This window comes from Perognathus longimembris, chromosome 17 (assembly GCF_023159225.1).
Source record: "Perognathus longimembris pacificus isolate PPM17 chromosome 17, ASM2315922v1, whole genome shotgun sequence".
NCBI classification, from domain to species: Eukaryota; Metazoa; Chordata; class Mammalia; order Rodentia; family Heteromyidae; genus Perognathus; species Perognathus longimembris.
Genome location: NC_063177.1, coordinates 21,922,385 through 21,940,792, shown reverse-complemented (window position 1 = coordinate 21,940,792; position 18,408 = coordinate 21,922,385). Strand labels below are relative to the sequence as shown.

Sequence of the window (18,408 nt, the reverse complement as noted above, 5' to 3'; positions counted from 1 at the left end):
GTTCCTTTAGGGGAGAATCTGCCCCTTTCTCTAGCTCTTGGTGTCTCTGGGCATTCTTTCACTTATGTTCACATTATTCTCATCTCTGCCTCTGTGGTACATTGCCTACTTCTCTGTCAGATACCTGTGTCAAATCTCCCCTGTCTCCATCTAAGGACATTTGTGATGGTTGAGACTCCCCTAAATTCTACAGGATAAGCCCTTTTACCACAGAAGGCAAAGTTCCTAGGTTCCAGGGAATTTAATAGGGATAGCTTTAATAGGGAGGTCATTTTTCATATTATATTCAGTATATGTTCACTGTCCATGAACATTTCCTTTTTTACATTAAGAATTCTTTCCATGTAAACCATTACGGGAAGAAATCAAAATAAGAAATAAAGCAAATGGCATCCTTATAAAGGCTGGAAATACATTAGAAGAAATTTTAATAGGTATTCCTAATTTAAGTTAAAACACTAGAATCATATAATTATTTGGCTCAAAATTATCACCCTACTTGCCAAACTAGCCATCAGTCCTGAGTGCCACCATTTTCTACATTTTCTGTCTCTGTTCTTAAATTCTAAAATAATGAAAATCTGGTATCACACAGTTACCTTCCATTGAAAACCCAAGACTTAAGAGGGTACTGTCATACCACTCAGAATTAATGCAGAGCCTTTCAGACCCCAAAGTCTAGCCTATTTGTTTTACATAGGAAGAAATTTATGTAGAATGTAAATTCTTAACCAAGGTCACATATGGAAGAACTGAGACAATGACTGTTTCCAAACTTCAGTTCAGAACCCTAGCTGATATTCAGTGATATTTTTACTTTTTACTTATGTGTATGTAATGCTTTGCGTTGACCTTGCCCACAGAAAGCTTCCAAATCAAGATACACACACACACACACACACGATTGTATGTATACTTGGGCAACTTGAACATCCATACATGCATACAATGAAGCATAGTTTGAAATAATTACCATGTGAGTAATAACAAGTGTTATCACAATGCAGAGTAATAAAGCTATATTTTTAGCTGCCTGTGGTAAACCTAGAAAGGCTGATGTAGGGAATTATTTTTATTAGAAGAGGTGGGAAGATGTTTTTAAAAATATTCAGGAACTAGCAGCTAGAGTCCTTTGATTGGAGTGAATCCTTTTTGTAGCATAGATTAGAAATGCCTGGAAAAGTAAACTGAGATCAAGTCACAGTGAGTCCCGAAAATCATACTAAGGACCTTGAAGTTCACATTGTATGTGTTTCACAATAGATTAAGTCAGGTGATTTCAAGAGTTCAGTCAAAAATGACAGGAAAGTATTATGAAGACCTGAGTTGAAAAGGCAGGTGACCTTCAAGTGCCAACAGTTAGCACAGACTGAATTTTCTTGCAGAATTTAATATGTAACACAAAGGGTCAGGATTAGAGACCTAGGAATTGTTTACATTATTGTGATTACCAAAGAACAGACAAGAAAGTGAAACTATAAGAAAAGGCAGTGTATAGAGTTACTGTTTGCTCAACCTCCTACCCTCTGCTTCCTTAATTACCCTGAGCCCCAAATATCCTACTACCCCCAACACAAAGTGGCTCCCTCTAGAGGCATTGCTAGTCTATGCCACAGCATAGCTGCCATGCCAACTTTTCTCACCAATTGCCATCTTAGCTGGCAGAAATCTGTTTCAGGATCTTTTTCTCACTCTTCATTCAAAACATGAATAACTGGGCTCATTTCTCTCCACAACACCCTGCATGTGCCTGCTTCTATCTCTTCATTCTGCCTGTTTCCCTGTGTGATCTGCTGGCCTTTTTCTCCTCTGCTTATTCAATTCTTACTATCCTTTGCAGTTCTTCTTGGACTTTTTTTACCCTATCCTGAACACTGAGTGATACTTAGGCAAGTCACTTGAACTCCCCATGGATGAAACAATTAGTTCCCGTATGTTGCTGTTTTGCTTTTATCTTAGGAATGCTGGATGGTATTACAGCTATCATTTTGAAGTCATCTTCTTGAGGTAAGCTTGCAGTAGAATATGATGATTTAACAAGAATGATGATGGCTCTCCTTCTCCAGGGGAAAAGGAAAAGCCTTTCTTTTGAGGAGGCAAACTTAGTATCCTTTAACCTAGAGCCAGGTGTGCAGTAGCAGCTTTTTAGTAATTGAGTGAATAATTAGCAGTGGAAAAGTGCATAGACTCATAGAAAAGCTCAAACTTGGCTCTTGCACAAGGAATAATGCATGCGTTTGTGTTTTCTCTTTACTAGCTATTCTGCCATTGGTTTTATAGATAAAAATAAAGATACTTTATTTCAAGATTTCAAGCGCCTCATGTATAACAGGTATGATTGATATTTTACTAATTGATATTAAACTCTTTGACATTCATCGTTTAATATATGTGCACACAATTATTTTTGTGTGACAAGTTTCTGGAAGACTTTTTAGTTCTACGTTATTATGTTTCATGGGTGAAATTGTGTATGATCATGGGATTATTAAGTTATAAACTTAGGATAGAGATCTATTACTAATATGATTGTTTTTTATTTCCTTTGGATTGCCTCCAACACTATTCTGTGCAATGACCATCTGCTACCCCTTATTAGTGTACTTAGCAATCCCAAGGCCAGACCAGAAGTAACATAAGTTTTAGGTAACCTTTGGCCTAGCTGAATGTGTGACATACCATATTCCCACGGTAATGTCTCTTCCCACCTATGGGACCACGCTGATATGAGATTGGCATCTAATGTCAGTCAGTACTGGTTCTGACTGAGCAGATAGACTTTCTCACAAAACAACTAAATATGGGCAAAATAAAACCAGGCAAAGAATGGAAATTTAAACTAGGAATCTGGTGTCACAGAGGTCCAGCCAATGGGAGGGGGGGCAGGGGTAGGAAAGGAGGAAAAAAAAACCCGACAAACTATCAAATCCTGTCAAAGCAGGAATGAGGTGAGGACCAGGACTGACTATTATATCTGCTAATGCAGCTCCTGACAACACTGGTTTCCTTGGACAGATGTCTGATAGACATGGGCTCGACAGAACACAGGAATGAAAATGGAAAGGCATTGTACTAAAACAGTTCTTTGAAAATATTAGTTCATCTGTGTGAATATTGAGCCCACCAAGAATGATTCTGTCACCATCAGAAAGTTACAAATACATGGAAATGGGCAAGTGCCCACCCGAGAGCTGGACACAGGGAAAATCAGCTTAAGGAAAGGAATTTCAGTGTTTATCTTTCAGGGAAGATGCACCTATTTTAAGGAGTAAATAGCTGGAATTTTTCTGTGTACAAAGTGTTGACTCATATTGGAACAACAGCCTCCTTTGGCCAGGTATCACAGCATGTTGCCAGGCTTATTTATGTCTAAGAGGCTATACAGAGTGGTATCTGTTACTTTCATAAACTCGCCATTGCCCTGAGGTTCAGCTCACTGAGGATAACTACATCTCTCCATGATAAATTAACATAACTATGCTCACAAGGCTAATGTGGAGGGGCTGGGAATATGGCCTAGTGGCAAGAGTGCTTGCCTCGTATACATGAAGCCCTGGGTTCGATTCGCCAGCACCATATATATAGAAAAAATGGCCAGAAGTGATGCTGTGGCTCAAGTAGCAGAGTGCTAGCCTTGAGCAGAGAAGCCAGGGACAGTGCTCAGGCCCTGAGTCCAAGCCCAGGACTGGCCAAAAAAAAAAAAAAGACTAATGTGGAAATAGACCATTATATAGATTCATTTCCAGTCAAAAATCTAAGTCACGTGGAATGAAATACTTGTATTGGTGTGACAGGTTGGTTCTTGCTATTGGAAGGCTTTAATAAGTCAAACGGCATTGAAAACACTTGTTTATAAATTGATAATTAATTGAAAAATATTACCCACAGAATTCAGACTGCCAGGCACCGGTGGCTCATGCCTATTGTAATTCTAGCTACTCAAGAGGCTGAGATCTGAGGATCACAGCTTGAACCAAGATTGGGCGGGAAAGTCCATAAGACTCTTAACTCCAGTTAATCACAGAAAAGCTGGCTGTGGCAGCTGTGGCTCCAGTGGAGGAGTGATAACCTTGAGCAAAAGGAGCCCAAAGACAGTGCCCAGGACCAGAGTTCAAGCCCCAGCACTGGCCAAAAAAAATCCAGAGTGCCTATTGCTTAGTAAGCATATTCAGAATAAAGGAACATAGGAAAAAAATTTAATAATTAAAGGTATCAGGATAATAGACACATGAAGAAATGCTCAACATCTCTGACTATAAAGGAAATGCAAATCAAAATAACATGGAGATTTCACCTCACACTCAATTAAATGGCCATTACCAAGAAAACAAATCATAACAGATGTTGTCAAGTATGCAGCCAAAAGGGAACTCTACACTGTTAGTGGAAATACAAAACTTGTTCAAATACTCTAGAAAGCAATGTGGAAGTTCCTCAAAAAAATTAAACATAAACCTGATTTATGAACCTGTAACCCCTCTGTACACTACCTTTATAAGTGTTTTTAAAACTTAAAAAAATTAAACATAAAACTGTCCAGTGATCCAGCAATTCCACTTTGGGGCATTACAAACTAGGATTCTGTAAAGTTCACCATAATCAAGGTGTAGAATCAGCCACACACAAAAAATGATGCATGTTTTCCCTTACATGTGGAAGCTAGATTACCTAAGCTTATAAGTAAATATGTTGGGTGGTATGCAAGTATATACAAATGTATTAACTGAAATATGGGAGATTCAAGGGAGAACTCAAATAGTGTAATTCCTTAGAAAGGGAAAATCAAAGTTCAACAAAATAAACACTAGGAAAAAAGGGGTGTGGTGAGGTCAAGGGGAAAGAAGAAGACAGATGACAAGGAGAAGAGAGGAAGAATGCAGTCAAGAGTTCAGTGTATATACTACAAAATTAAGAAGAGGAAGGAGAGGAATAGAGTAAGGGTCAGAATAAGGTTGGAGAGGGATGGGTGATAATGTTGAAAGGGGTAACATTGATCAGAATCTATTGTATTTTGAAACTGCTTTGTTAAATGACAACTCCTTTGTACAACTAATAAAAATAATGAATGACAGAGAAAAGAAATCTGACTAAACTGAGAAAAGTTTAGGGAAAGCAATATACTTTTATGTGCTTATTTTTATTGATATAAATGTATGACTGGAAAGTTATAAAATAGGACTATAAAGTGATCAAACTGAGCTCCTGAGCCACAGATCAGTAAACTATGTTATAGGTACTTTCTGGGGATGAAGGGAAGGCGTCAGTCCTGGGGCTTGAACTCAGGACCTGGCCATGGTCCTTGAGCTTTTTTTGCCCAAGGCTATCATTCTACCACTTGAGCCACAGTTCTACTTCCAGATTTTTGGTGGTTAATTAGAGATAAAAGTCTTACAGACTTTCCTGCCTGGGCTGGCTTTGAACTGTGACCCTCAGATCTCTGCTTCCTGAGTAACTAGGATTACAGGCATGAGCCAGCAATGCCCATCTACAGGTACTTTTGATGGTACGTGGCTACATGCATGGCAGTAATAAAGGGTCAAGAGTATTGATATGCCTGCATTCATAGACCTAGTTGCTCCACACATCATCATTTCTTCACTTAATAGCCAACCATTGCTTTGTTTTGCTGCTATTATTTTGAATAGTGTATACAGAAATTCACTAGGTGCTCTGGGTAATCATCTCAATTTTATACAAAGGAAAAAATGGGCAAAATGTTGGCAGTAGTAGTAAGCACAGTGAAACAACAGTGATGCATGCATCATCTTGTTTCTTTTTCAATCCCAAATCAAGAAGAACAAATTTTCCTATAAGAAAAAGTTTCCAGAGATACTCACTGGACACTATGTTGAAAATAAACAATACAGCTTATGGATGGGAATGGGTGGGGAAAACTGGGAGAGAGCAAGGGAAGGGGTGACATTGTTCAAAAAGAAATGTACTCTTTACCTGTCTTATGTAACTTATAACTCCTCTGTACATCACTTTTTATAATAGCAATAAAAGAAATTAAAAAGAAAAAGTGTCCAAGAGGGAAATAACACTTTTGAGTTCCAATTACTTTAAAATGAAAAGCACCCAAGATGAAATAAATGGGAAGAAAATCACAATTAAGATCATTATCATGTGTTTTTAAAAAAATGTCTCAACAGAGCCAAATAATGAATCTATGATTTTTAATAAGGAAATTTTCCTGAAGTGCAGTTTTTAGATTGGGTTGCAACAGTCCTAGTGGCATGTCAATAGAATGCTGAAGCCCTCTAAGTGCTACCTGTAAAAGTGTACACAAATTTAGCTACAATAAAGGGATTTGCTAGAAAAGTGTCAAAATGCTTATTTTATGTCCCTATCTACATTTTTAGGAAGAACTGCTTTTTATAGTTACCTCTTCTCCATGAATATTTCTTTCAAGTAGAAGATGTTTTTACTTTCATATTTTCCACTGTGAAATATGTTGTTGCTCTTGTTGTTTTAAGACCAAGCATTTTTATTATTTTATTTCCATTTCTTTATTGTTAAAGTTATGTGCAGAAGTTTCATACATAAGGCAGTGCCTACATTTCTTATCCAATATGTTACCTCCTCCTTCATTTTCCCCTGTTTCCCTCCTCCCCATTTCCCTCCCCCCGCCCATGAGTTATACAGTTGGTTTATACCATGTAGTTTTTTAAGTATTTCTGTTGCATTGGTTTGTCTTTTTACCCTTTGTCTCTCAATTTTGGTATTCTCTTTCCCTTCCCTAGTTCCAATACACATATATACATTATCCACTGTACCAGGGTACAGTGGTATCAGGAGTAAAACCACAGGAAAGAAAGACAAAAGAAAAAGGGCATAATTTCATGTGGTATGTTGAAAATAACAATGATAAAACACTTGTTTCCATAACTTGGAGTTCATTTCTCTTAGCATCATCTTATGTGTTCATATGGGCATAGCTATTAAGCTATTGTGATCTTCTTCTAGGATCATCCTAGATATGTGCTAATTGTTCCCAGTGAGGGAAACCATAGAGTCTATGTTTTGTTGGGTCTGGCTCACTTGAAAGAATGTCATTTCCCCGTTTATAAGGAAATGGGAGGACTTGGAAAAAAAATCATACTAAGTGAAACATTTTATTTGTTATAAGCACCTTCTCCATGTTGTGGCACAAAATTTATAAGAAACATTGCAGTGGCTGTAATACTCCATTAAATGAGTTTGTCAAATTTCCCTTATCTTCTAATTATTAAGGCATTGAAGTGGCTCCGAATCTTATGCTAGTCTAAACAGTCTTTTCTTTTATGTATTATCTTTAAGTAATTGTACAGAGGAGTTGTCATTTAGTAGAGCAGTTTATAAGTACAGTAGATCTTGATCTTCAACGTTATCACCTATCTCTCCCTTACCTACTCCTTCCCTCACTTTTCTTAATTTTGCAGTATATACATTGGATTCTTGACTGCATTCTTCCCCTCTTCTCTTCATTTTCCACCCTTTTCCCCTTGACCCCACTCCACCGCTTTTGAGTACCCTCTTTCTAGTGTTTTATTTTGCTGACCTTTGACTTAGCCTGTGTAAGGAATTACACTGAGTTCTCCCTTGAATCTATGAGAATTGTTTTCCTACTAATGGTTTGTCCTCATTTTTTAGCCAACACAAAAGTCAGCTTGTTTTATGAATATATTGTAAAAGCCTTCTCAACCAGGGCTCTAGATAATACTAGACATAACTTTAAAGAAATTTAAACATTTTTGAAATGTACTATCGTTGTTTTGAAATGTTTATGGTTTAGTATTGTTCATTGTATTAACATAATTCTCTGGATAGGATTATTTTTCCAATTAGGCCTTGTGAGTTCAACCTGTAGGTCAGGTTCAGATTTGAAGGAATGCATAGCTGTTTTATTCTCCTAATCTGAATGATTAATTAATTGCTCTTCCTGTGCTTTACAGTTCAAATCCTGTGCTGAAGAATATGTGGCCTGAAGGCAAACTGAGTATTACAGAGGTGACCAAGAGACCTCTTACTGCTGCCACCTTGTTTAAGAATTCTATGATTGCTTTAGTAGACAACCTTGCATCAAAGGTAATTTATCTAAGTATCCATTTCAACTCATAGACTTGCTCTTGGTATATGTTATAGAAAATATGTTAATAACTTGCCTTGTAAGTATTTCCCTTTAACCAAATTAAACAACATATATTTATGGTTAATGTTACAGAACTTTTATCCCTGCTTTGTTACTTGCCTGGATGAGATCATTGTTGTGTGTTCGTTTGTTTTATTTTTACTTTTGGCAGTACTGGGATTTCAACCCAAAACCTCATGTTTGCTAGTTATGCTATGCTCTATCATGCTATGCTCTATCATGGCCTCAGCTGAAATAATTGTTTTTATCTTAGAAGAATGCCTTTCTTAAATCTGAGCTTTTAAGTCTGTTGTTGTAATCAAAGGGAAAAACTTAAGTGTGGTTTACAACCCCCCTTCCCTTTTTTTCTTTTTTTTTCTTTATTGTCAAAGTGTGATACAGAAAGGTTACAGATTTATATGAAAGTCAGTGAGTACATTTCTTGTTCTACTTGTTACCTCCTCCTTCATTCCCCCCTCCCTTTTTTTTCTTTTTTTGGTGGTACTGGGGATTGAACTCAGGGCCTTTTTCATGCTACATTAGTACTGTACTTCTTGGGCCATACCTCTACCTTTAGTGTGGCTTAAAATAAAGGTAAAATACACCACTCCTGGCAAAATGAATTCCAGTTTTGTCCTAAGAAAAGACACTGAAAAATTTTTAATTAAATCATAGTAATGCACCATCCATTCATTGCATTTGAATATTGAGTGGCCAAAAAGAATTTTACTGCAAAGTTTTTAAGTATTGTCCTAAATGTTAGACTATTTAGATTTGTTACTGTCAGTTATTTTTGCTTTTTGTCATTCTGATTCTAATGCGATTTGATAACTTGAGTCTGATTTGTTTTTGTTTTGTTTTCCTTAAAGACCAGATTTCTACTTCTAACTACTGCTGTTGACAGGTTTGATAAATTAGGCAGTATTCTGGGGCTCATCATTTTTAGCTCCTTCATTTTTATTTTTTTCTTATGATTCTTTTCCTATGTATCTTTTTCTTTATTATTTTGTCTTTTAAAAAATCAGTTTCCTCTCTAAGAATTTAAACTTTAGTCTATATTGTGTCTAAGCTACTGCACTGTGGCTAAATTAGGCAAATGTCACAGAGCACATCTGTTCAGTAGCTTTCTATTTCTTTTCATCAGCCTTCTTTGGCCTCAAATGACTGCAAATAAACACAATTTTCTGGCTTGTATAATGAAATTTCCATAAGGGCATGGGTAAGGACACTGGCACTGAACTTTAGAATGCCATTAAGATTCCTTACTCTTCTATCTCCATTTCTCTCTGCATATCATCTTCCAATTATCTAGCAAAACAATCATTGTTTTATTTTCTAAAACTGTCAAATGTTCCTTTAAAATCTCACTGAAGAACCTTATATAATTTCTGTATCAGGAATTAGATTCAGCTTCCAGTAAAAGATATCCCCAAATTAATGTCTTATAAAAGACCTGTATTTCTTTCTCCAGTGAGTACAGAAATGGTATTCCATGATTGCAGTAGCAGTTTGGAGGTTATTTGAGACCCAGGCTCCTTCCCCACATTCTACTTTACTGTGCTAGTGGTTGGCATCTATCCTCCTGTCCAAGATGGCAGCTGCAATTTCCTCCCTTTTAAAGAAACCCACAGGAAATCTCACACCATGTCTCAACTACATCCTCTGCTACACACAGTTGTCAAGGAAGCAAGGAAGCACATTTTTATTCTGATCAGCAGTGCACCCTGCTAGAAATAAGAATTTTGTTTTAAAGAAAGAAGATATGAGATATAAGATTGGCAACTAGGTTAGCATTCTTTGTAGCATTCTTATAGGGAAAGAGGAGTAGAAACAAGCCAAAGAACATAGATAATTTATTAGTCCAATAGAAGGCAGAAAGGTGAGGCTAGAAGTAAGAGATGAGAAAGAAAGAAGAAGAAATACTAGATTTATAAAACTATGAAATAACTTGGTAGAACTAAATCTCAACCATTGATATTTATCATAATTAGGCTAGGTTAGGTCTGTGGTACGTATAAGAGCTCTCTCACCCTTTTTGTGTGTGTGTGCCAATCCTAAAGCTTGATCTCAGGGAGCGCTGTCCCTGAGCTTTTTTTTTTTTTTTTTTTTTGTCTGTCCTGGGGCTTGAACTCAGGTCCTGAGCACTGTCCCTGGCTTCTTTTTGCTCAAGGCTAGCACTCTACCACTTGAGCCACAGTGCCACTTCTGGCTTTTTCTATATATATGTGTGGTGCTGAGGAATCAAACCCAGGCCTTCATGTATACAAGGTTAGCACTATACCACTAAGCCATATTCCCAGACCTGTACCAGAGCTTTTTTGCTCAAGGCTAGCACTCTATCATTTGAACCCCTGCTCTACTTCTAGTTTTTTTGTTTTTGTTTTTGTTTTTTTTTGGCCAGTCCTGGGGCTTGGACTCAGGGCCTGAGCACTGTCCCTGGCTTCTTTTTGCTCAAAGCTAGCACTCTGCCACTTGAGCCACAGCGCCACTTCTGGCCGTTTTCTGTATATGTGGTGCTGGGGAATTGAACCCAGAGCCTCATGTATACGAGGCAAGCACTCTTGCCACTAGGCCATATCCCCAGCCCTACTTCTAGTTTTTTTGGTAATTTATTTGAGCTAAGACTCTCATGGACTTTTCTGCCTGGGCTAGCTTTGAAATGCAATCCTCAGATCTCAAGCCTCTTGAGTAGCTAGGCTACCCCCTGCCCCATATTTTGTTTAGCATCTTTTCTTTAGTGTTTTCATCAAAAAGTTAAGAGTTATCTAGTCCTCCATTACCAAAAGTAAAACTCTCAATCTCTTACTTTTTGGGGGGGCCAGTCATGGGATTTGATCTCAGGGCCTGAGCACTGTTTCTGGCTTCTTTTTGCTCAAGGCGAGCACTCTACCACTTGAGCCACAGCACCACTTCCAGCTTTTTCTATATATATGGTGCTGAGGAATCGAACCCAGGGCTTCATGCATACTAGGCAAGCACTCTACTGCTAAGCCACATTCCAGCCCTTTTAAGTGCAGTGTCTAGTTTCCTCAGCTAGATAATCTTTTTTTTTTTTTTTTTTTGCCAGTCCTGGGGCTTGGACTCAGGGCTTGAGCACTGTCCCTGGCTTCTTTTTTTGCTCAAGGCTAGCACTCTGCCACTTGAGCCACAGCGCCACTTCTGGACGTTTTCTGTATATGTGGTGCTGGGGAATTAAACCCAGGGCTTCATGTATACGAGCCAAGCACTCTTGCCACTAGACCATATTCCCAGCACCAGCTAGATAATCTTTTGAATATGCAGGCAAGGTTCTATTAACTTTTCTTACCTCTTGAATAGCAGTGTAAAGTTCAGTAAAAACACAAATCCAAATGAACTTGTCTTGGGTCTGTTTGACTGTGTATGAAGCAGGTTAAACAGATGTATCCATAAATATACTGTTTCTGTTTAATGTATGTACCAATTGGTGTACTTTCACAAACGTTTTTCATATGAAGTAGAGGTTAAGAGAGGTTCGAGAGAATAAGATGAGCATCAACTTTTGCAATTTAACCTTTAAAAACACCAATTTTGTCAAATTTGTGATTTCTTAGGCTGAGTCAGTCTCGATATTTATAAATGGGAGAGGAGGCGGCATTTATACATTGAGATGGAAAGCAGATTAAATATAGAGAAAATGTTTCCACTCGATTCTTTATCCAAAGACTTACATATACTTAAACAGAATGAAAGGGCATCCCCTGCTTCTTGGTTGATCATTAGTGTTTCATGTGGTCTTAACACTACACATACTCAGTGCTGTACAGTTCCACTCAGATGACTTCTAGCATACTTTGCCCACACAATTTTATAGATAATTCACTTTTAAAATATTTTCTAATACTTCTTACAATTTTTAACCTAAGAACATTCAGAAATACATTTCTTAATTTTCAAGCGTTGAGTTTTTTAGTTATCTATTTGCTCTTGATCCCTAGCTTCTCTTATCTCACCAGAGGATGTCCTCTGTGTGGTTCCAATCCTTAGAAATTCATTGATTTTTTTTTTATGTAAATGTTTAGTTTGAATTTGAAAATAACTTTCATTTGTATTCTATGCAAGGTAATCTTGTTCTATTTCCTTACTAATTTCTTTGTTTTGTTAATGTTAAAGGCTGTGATAAAATACACCTTGATTCTAAATTTGTCTCCTCTTTGCTTTAGAAATTTGGAAAATTCATTGGATTCCTTAACACTGTTCTGTCTTCCTGATGATTGAGTTACTTGTCAGTATGAAACATCTATTTCCATCTTGCATTTTTTCCTTTAAGTCTGCTCTGCATGACACAATGACACCAGTTGTATTTTCTTGCTTTTACTTCCAATTTCTGTATAATCTCATGTCCCAAATATGTCTCTCATAAATAGCATAGAGCTAGTTTGGAGATTTGTGTTTTTTTTTAAATCCCTTCTGACAGTCTGTATCTTTTGAATCAATCTTTGAGTCTGTTTACCTTTTCGTAACTACTGTGTGAGACATTGAAATCATTTCCTTTATGCTTTATAGTTGACCCTTCTTTACATCTCTTTCTTTCATCTTGTTGTTTTTGTTACTATAAACAAAAGTTCATCAAAACTCTATTACTGCTGCTTGACAAATTAACCTCTGTTAAATTTTTACCTCTGTTCACCTGATAACCTAGTAAGATGTGTATCACAAACCAACATTGCTTATGGCAAATATTACCCCTAATGTAACTTTGCATCTATACTGAGAGAATGTAAATGTCCAAGGAGATGGCATACTTGAGGCTTTCCTAAGCTCAGTGACTCTTGTATTGTTACTCCCTTTATGGGTACCCTGGAAGCTCTTACTTTTAAGAGTTCTTGGTTCCTATGGACCATGAGGTTTTTTAAAGCAAGGGTACCTTCCACAGCCACCCTATGGAAATCTCATCCCTTTGCACCTGACCTGCTTTCTATGTGGATTCCTGAAAGTACTGTGACATGCTTGCTGATAAGCTATATTCATATCCTTCTGAGGAGACTGGTACTAAATGTTGTTTTTTTAGTCGGACTGTTTTGTTTAGAGTTTGTAGTGTGTGTGTGTGTGTGTGTGTGTGTGTGTGTGTGTGTGTGTGTGTGTGTGTGTGTGTGTGTGTGTTGCTAAGGAATCAAACTCAGGGTTTTACAAATGCTAGGCAGGTGCTCTACCACTGACCGACATCTCAAACCACATATGTGGCTTTGTTTTTCTCTTGACAGTATTGAAATTTGAACTCAAGACCATGTACTTCTGAGATAGGCACCATACCACTTGAGCCACATCTCCAGCAAGGATGTATACTTTGACCTAACTTTGTACCCTATCATATCCCCAGCATTAGTTTTCCAAATGTCATCATTATTGCTTTAGAATACTGTGTCTTAATGTTGTCTTGATAGTTACTTCATGTTTTATACTACTATTCTTGAATATAATAATCTCATATTATTTGGGGTTTTTTTACTTCTTCCTGCCTTCTAATTTATATGTCATGTTAGTTGGTCATGTATTTTAATTACATACACACACATTAGTTATTATTAACTAGCATCTATTTCGATTTTTTTTCACTAACCTACTATTTCTTTTTTCATCTTATGGTATTGTATATCTTGTGTTTGAGACCATTTTCTTCTGCTTTTTCCTGCCTATATCCTTTTACATTTGAAATCCCCATTTTTGTTTCAGATTCCCCATTTTAATTGACTCCAAAATATTTATTTATATATTATTCTTGAAGAATGTCTTTGCTAGGTATGAAATTGTAGATTAGTCTGTCTATGAACATTTCTGGATTCCTGTTTGTTACTCCTTGAGGTAATCTGTTATTGCTATTGTTATTTTTAAAATCTCTGGCAGTTTTTCTTTTATAAAGTTTTTTTAATCTACTTTGAGTTTGTCAGACTTCAATATATAGCTTGATTTTTTTCATCCATTTTAGCAAGTTCTTGGCTAACCTCTCTTCAAATATTTTCTCTGCTCCTTCTATCTCATCCTCCTCAGAACTTGTTATTTTCATCTCTCTATCTGATAGCACCAATGTCTGTACCCTGTTGTTCTGGCTTCTTATATGTCTTGGCTTTGGTTTTTTGTTGTTGTTGTTGTTCCAATTTTTATATTTTCAAAACTCCTTATAGAAATAATTAAGAGTGGTAGAGCACTAGTCTTGAGCAAAAGAGCACAGGGACAGTACCCAGGCCCTGAGTTCAAGCCCCACTACCAACAAAAAAAAAAAAAAGAAAGAATTAAAGGTCCAAATTTATGCAGTTTTCCAGAAAAGCATACATGTGTATGCTAGACTATTCTAGTTGTACAGTCTAAGGTGATTCAGAGTTAAACTATAAGCCCTATAAAGTACTGCCTAGCTCGGATTTATTCTTAGTCCCAGTGGCAGGATCCCAGTGCCATGTGAAAAGGTTTTGTCTGTTGCCTTCTCTTCAAGCACAGTCCCTAATCTCTGACCTCATCCTCATGGAACTGTCCAAACCACCACCACTTAGATAACCATTCATCTCTTCTGGAGTTGGCAAATTCCCAAAGGAAAAAGGTAATTTCGCACCTGGGCTCTTCTCCATGGTTGTCTTTTCCCTCTTGGACTCTGGCCTAGAAATTCTCTATTGTCTTGTAAGCTCCCCAATGTTTTATGTATTTTGCCTACCTATTCTAGCTATACCCAGCATGGGTCTTGGTTTAAATTATTTAGTCTGTTATTACTCAAGGTGGAAGCCCTAATTATCATTTCACTAGTTAGCTCATAGGTCCAACAAGACTTTATCATAGCTAATGAATAGCAAGGACAAGTAAAACCCAGGTATCCTTATTGTGTGCAGTTATTCGCAGTTACATCAACACCATATCACGCAAATAGACCTAGAAGCATTTCAATTTTATTGTGCTCTGCTTGTACCCCTTTTCTTAGTGTATCCACCAAGAATAAAAAAGTATTCCATAAAATTTACACAAGATCCTCACCCCACATTCTTTTAAGTTTAAGTGTATTATAAATAAATAAATTTATTATATGCTCCTTTTTTAAAGTGAGCCACATATAAAATGTTCTCCTTGTATATTATCACAGAATTAGGGAAAATTTGATCACCCATACTAATATTTATTGTAGGATTTTTTATGTCTGTGCATTATAGTAATATTGACCTCTTCATTAAATATATCAAAATTAAAATCTAAGCAAAGGATTGATGTTTCAGAAAAGGAGAGTTATCAGCTATGAATGCATAACAAATTTCTCTGGAATATAATGCTTCCGACACAGCTTTTTATTCCCCATGAGTTAGTCAGTTGATTGGGCAATTCTGCTAGGTTCACAAAGTAGTACTAGTCAGCTAAGTCAATCTCATTAAATGGTATGATTGGATAATTGGCCATCTTTATTCATGTAGGCTTCAGTCCTGGGCTTCTTCACATGGAAAAAGCAAAAAAGCCTTCCTTTTACCTCTTATAGACAAGTCTCCATAAGTAACTTAGAAAAAATCAGAACTTGAGTGAAGTTATCATGAGACTTACTGGCCATTGCTGATTTTTTAAGATGGCAGAGGAGCTTTCTCAAATTATGGGCTTTTGCAAAGCTAGATGTGTTAATCAGGATTATGCCAGGATCTGACAGAAAATCTTAGAAGGACAAAAGATGTGGTTTCTAAACTTACAGTCCTTTATGGTAGGCTTCATGTGACCTGCAGTAGAGCAGGTCACATCGCAGTGGCTAGGAAGCACAGTGGGTAAATGTGCACTAATGGGAGCTTTCTCTGTTTTCTTTTTACTCCATCTGGTCCCCAGCCTAAGTGATGGTATCACCCACATCCAGAGAATGTCTTTCCTCTTAATTAACACTCTCTGGAAATGCCTTCACAGATATACACAAAGGTGTGCTTTACTAATCTAGGCATTTCTCAATCTATTTAAATTGAAAATCAAGAATTAGTTATTCCAAGTCCATTCTTGGTCTACTTGACAGCGATAACATCTTAAACCATAGCATTTCACCTCTAGACTCTAAAAGGCTCCTACCCATCTCATAATGCAAAATGCATTCAATCAGTCTTATCTCCCAGAGCCCCCATAGTCTTTAATAATTCCATTGTTTTCAAAAGTTCCAGTCTAAACCGTGTTTACTGGTATTGGAAGTAGGAAATTCAAAGGGAATACCAAATGTGAGAGACACAGGGTAAAAAAAAGAGAAACAACTACAAAAGCAATACTTGCAAAACTGTTTGGTGTAAGTGAACTGAACACCTGGGGGGGGGAGGGAAAGGGGGGGAGGGAGGGGGGCATGAGGGACAAGGTAACAAACAGTACAAGAAATGTATCCAATGCCTAACATATGAAACTGTAACCTCTCTGTACATCAGTTTGATAATAAAAATTTGAAAAAAAAAAAAAGTTCCAGTCTAGTAGGGCACTAGTGGCTCATACTTGTAATCCTAGTTATTCAGGAGGCTGAGACCTGGAGGATTCTGGTTCAAAGCTGCCTGGACAGAAAGTCCATGAGATTCCATCTCTCCTTAACCAGCAAAAAGCAGGCTAGAGGTGGGGCTCAGGTGGTAGAATGCCAGGCTCTGAGTTCAAGCCCCAAGGCAGACAGACAGACAGACCAACACACACACACACACACACACACACACACACACACACACACACACACACAATGTGGCTTTTGCTAGTAGTACCTGGGTTTGAACTCGGGAGCCTTGCTTGCTCTGTTTTCTTGCTCATGGTTTGAGACGTGTCCAGGTTATTTTTGCTGGTTATTTTTGAGATACAGTAGTCTCACAGACTTTTCTGCATGGTCTGGGTTCAAACCATCATCCTCTAGGTCTCAACCTCCTGAATAAGATTACAGGTGTAAGCCTGTAATCAAGCCATCTTGACTTCTTAGTGTGTGTGTGTTTACACAAGTGTACATACTATTCATAGGGCTTGAACTCAGGGCTTGGGCACTATCCTTGGGCTTTCTGTACTCAAGTCTAATGCTCTAACACTTCAGTCACAGCCCTGCTTCCAGCTTTTTGGTGGTTAATTGGAGATAAAAGTCTCATCTTCCCAGCCTAGCTTTAAAGTGCAATCCTCAGATCTCAGCCTCCTCAGTGTCTAGGATTATAGGCGTGAGCCAACTGCACCCAGCTTAACTTCTTTTTAATGGTACTAATCTCTTCAGAAACATGTGGTTCTTAGCCCTTGATTTTATATAGGCTTTTCTAACCAAACTGAGTTTTTCAATTTTTTCTACACAGCCTCTTGCACCTAATTTTCACTGTAAACCTAAGGCAATAAACATTGCACAAGCTGAATCCTGGACCACCTTGAAATTTCCTCTTCCAGATTAACTAATCCATTAGCTTTAAACTCAGTTTCCCTTAAAGTCTCTGGGCATGTACAAAAATGTAATCAAGTTCTTTGCCCTCATGTAAGACAGCCTCTATTTCAATTTCCAACATTCCTATTTCTATCTGAAACCTCTTGAGCATAGTCTCTACTACTCATGTTCCAGTCTTCTAAGCTCTCAAGAGAATTACGCATGAACCTTTGCTTCCAGCATCCTTGGCTTTTCCAGCCCATTTCTCAAAACGTTTCCAGATTTTTCTTGCATAACCATTTCATAAGTTTATGAACCACATGATCAGATTTCATCACAGCAGTGATCTAGCACCAATTTTCTCTGTAGTCAGACTTTTATCACGATGACAAAATATGGGAAAGAGAATGCTTGCACTCAAGGGTTCGCTCCTTAGTCCCCTTTTATTCTGTCCACACACCCTCAACCTATGGGACTGTGCAGCCTAAACTGAAAGCAGGTCTTTCCCTTAGTTAATCCTCCTTGGCAACTTCCTCACAGACATACATACCCAGAAGTTACTAATTTTCTAGGCAGTTCTCAGTACAATTGTTAGACAGTCAAGATTAACCTTCTTCACTGGAAAAAATAAGAGAACAGGTTGTCTCTTTGGATCCTCTTGCATGTAACAACTGTACGGATGCCTTGATGCTATCCCATTGACTGCCATTTTATACTTCTGACCTCCAGAGGTAGAAGATAATGACATTGTGTTGTTTTAAGCCACAAACTTTGTCAAATTCTGCTATAGCACTAGGAAGCTAATACAGCAGGGCTTACAAAAAGGAAGAAATGACATTTTTTTAATCACATAGGGAACATGATACACAATTGCAGCTTCCTTTTTAGATATTGAAAACTGTTCTATTCAAAATGCAAATTAAATCACATTTTTTAAAATGTCTTAAATAATTTGCTACTTCTTGCCACCTCAAGTCCTTCACAG

At 37.5% G+C, this 18,408-nt stretch overlaps 1 protein-coding gene across 2 annotated transcripts in view; it reads left to right on the top strand.

The window, feature by feature from the left end:
* Nucleotides 1-18,408, top strand: part of Myo1d (myosin ID) — a 338,468-nt gene that overhangs the window by 122,994 nt on the left and 197,066 nt on the right. For both annotated transcript variants that reach the window (XM_048365802.1, XM_048365804.1), the window contains exons 13-14: nt 2,258-2,332; nt 7,935-8,067. In XM_048365802.1, the coding sequence (XP_048221759.1) occupies nt 2,258-2,332; nt 7,935-8,067 (208 nt within the window). The remainder of the gene's footprint in view (nt 1-2,257; nt 2,333-7,934; nt 8,068-18,408) is intronic.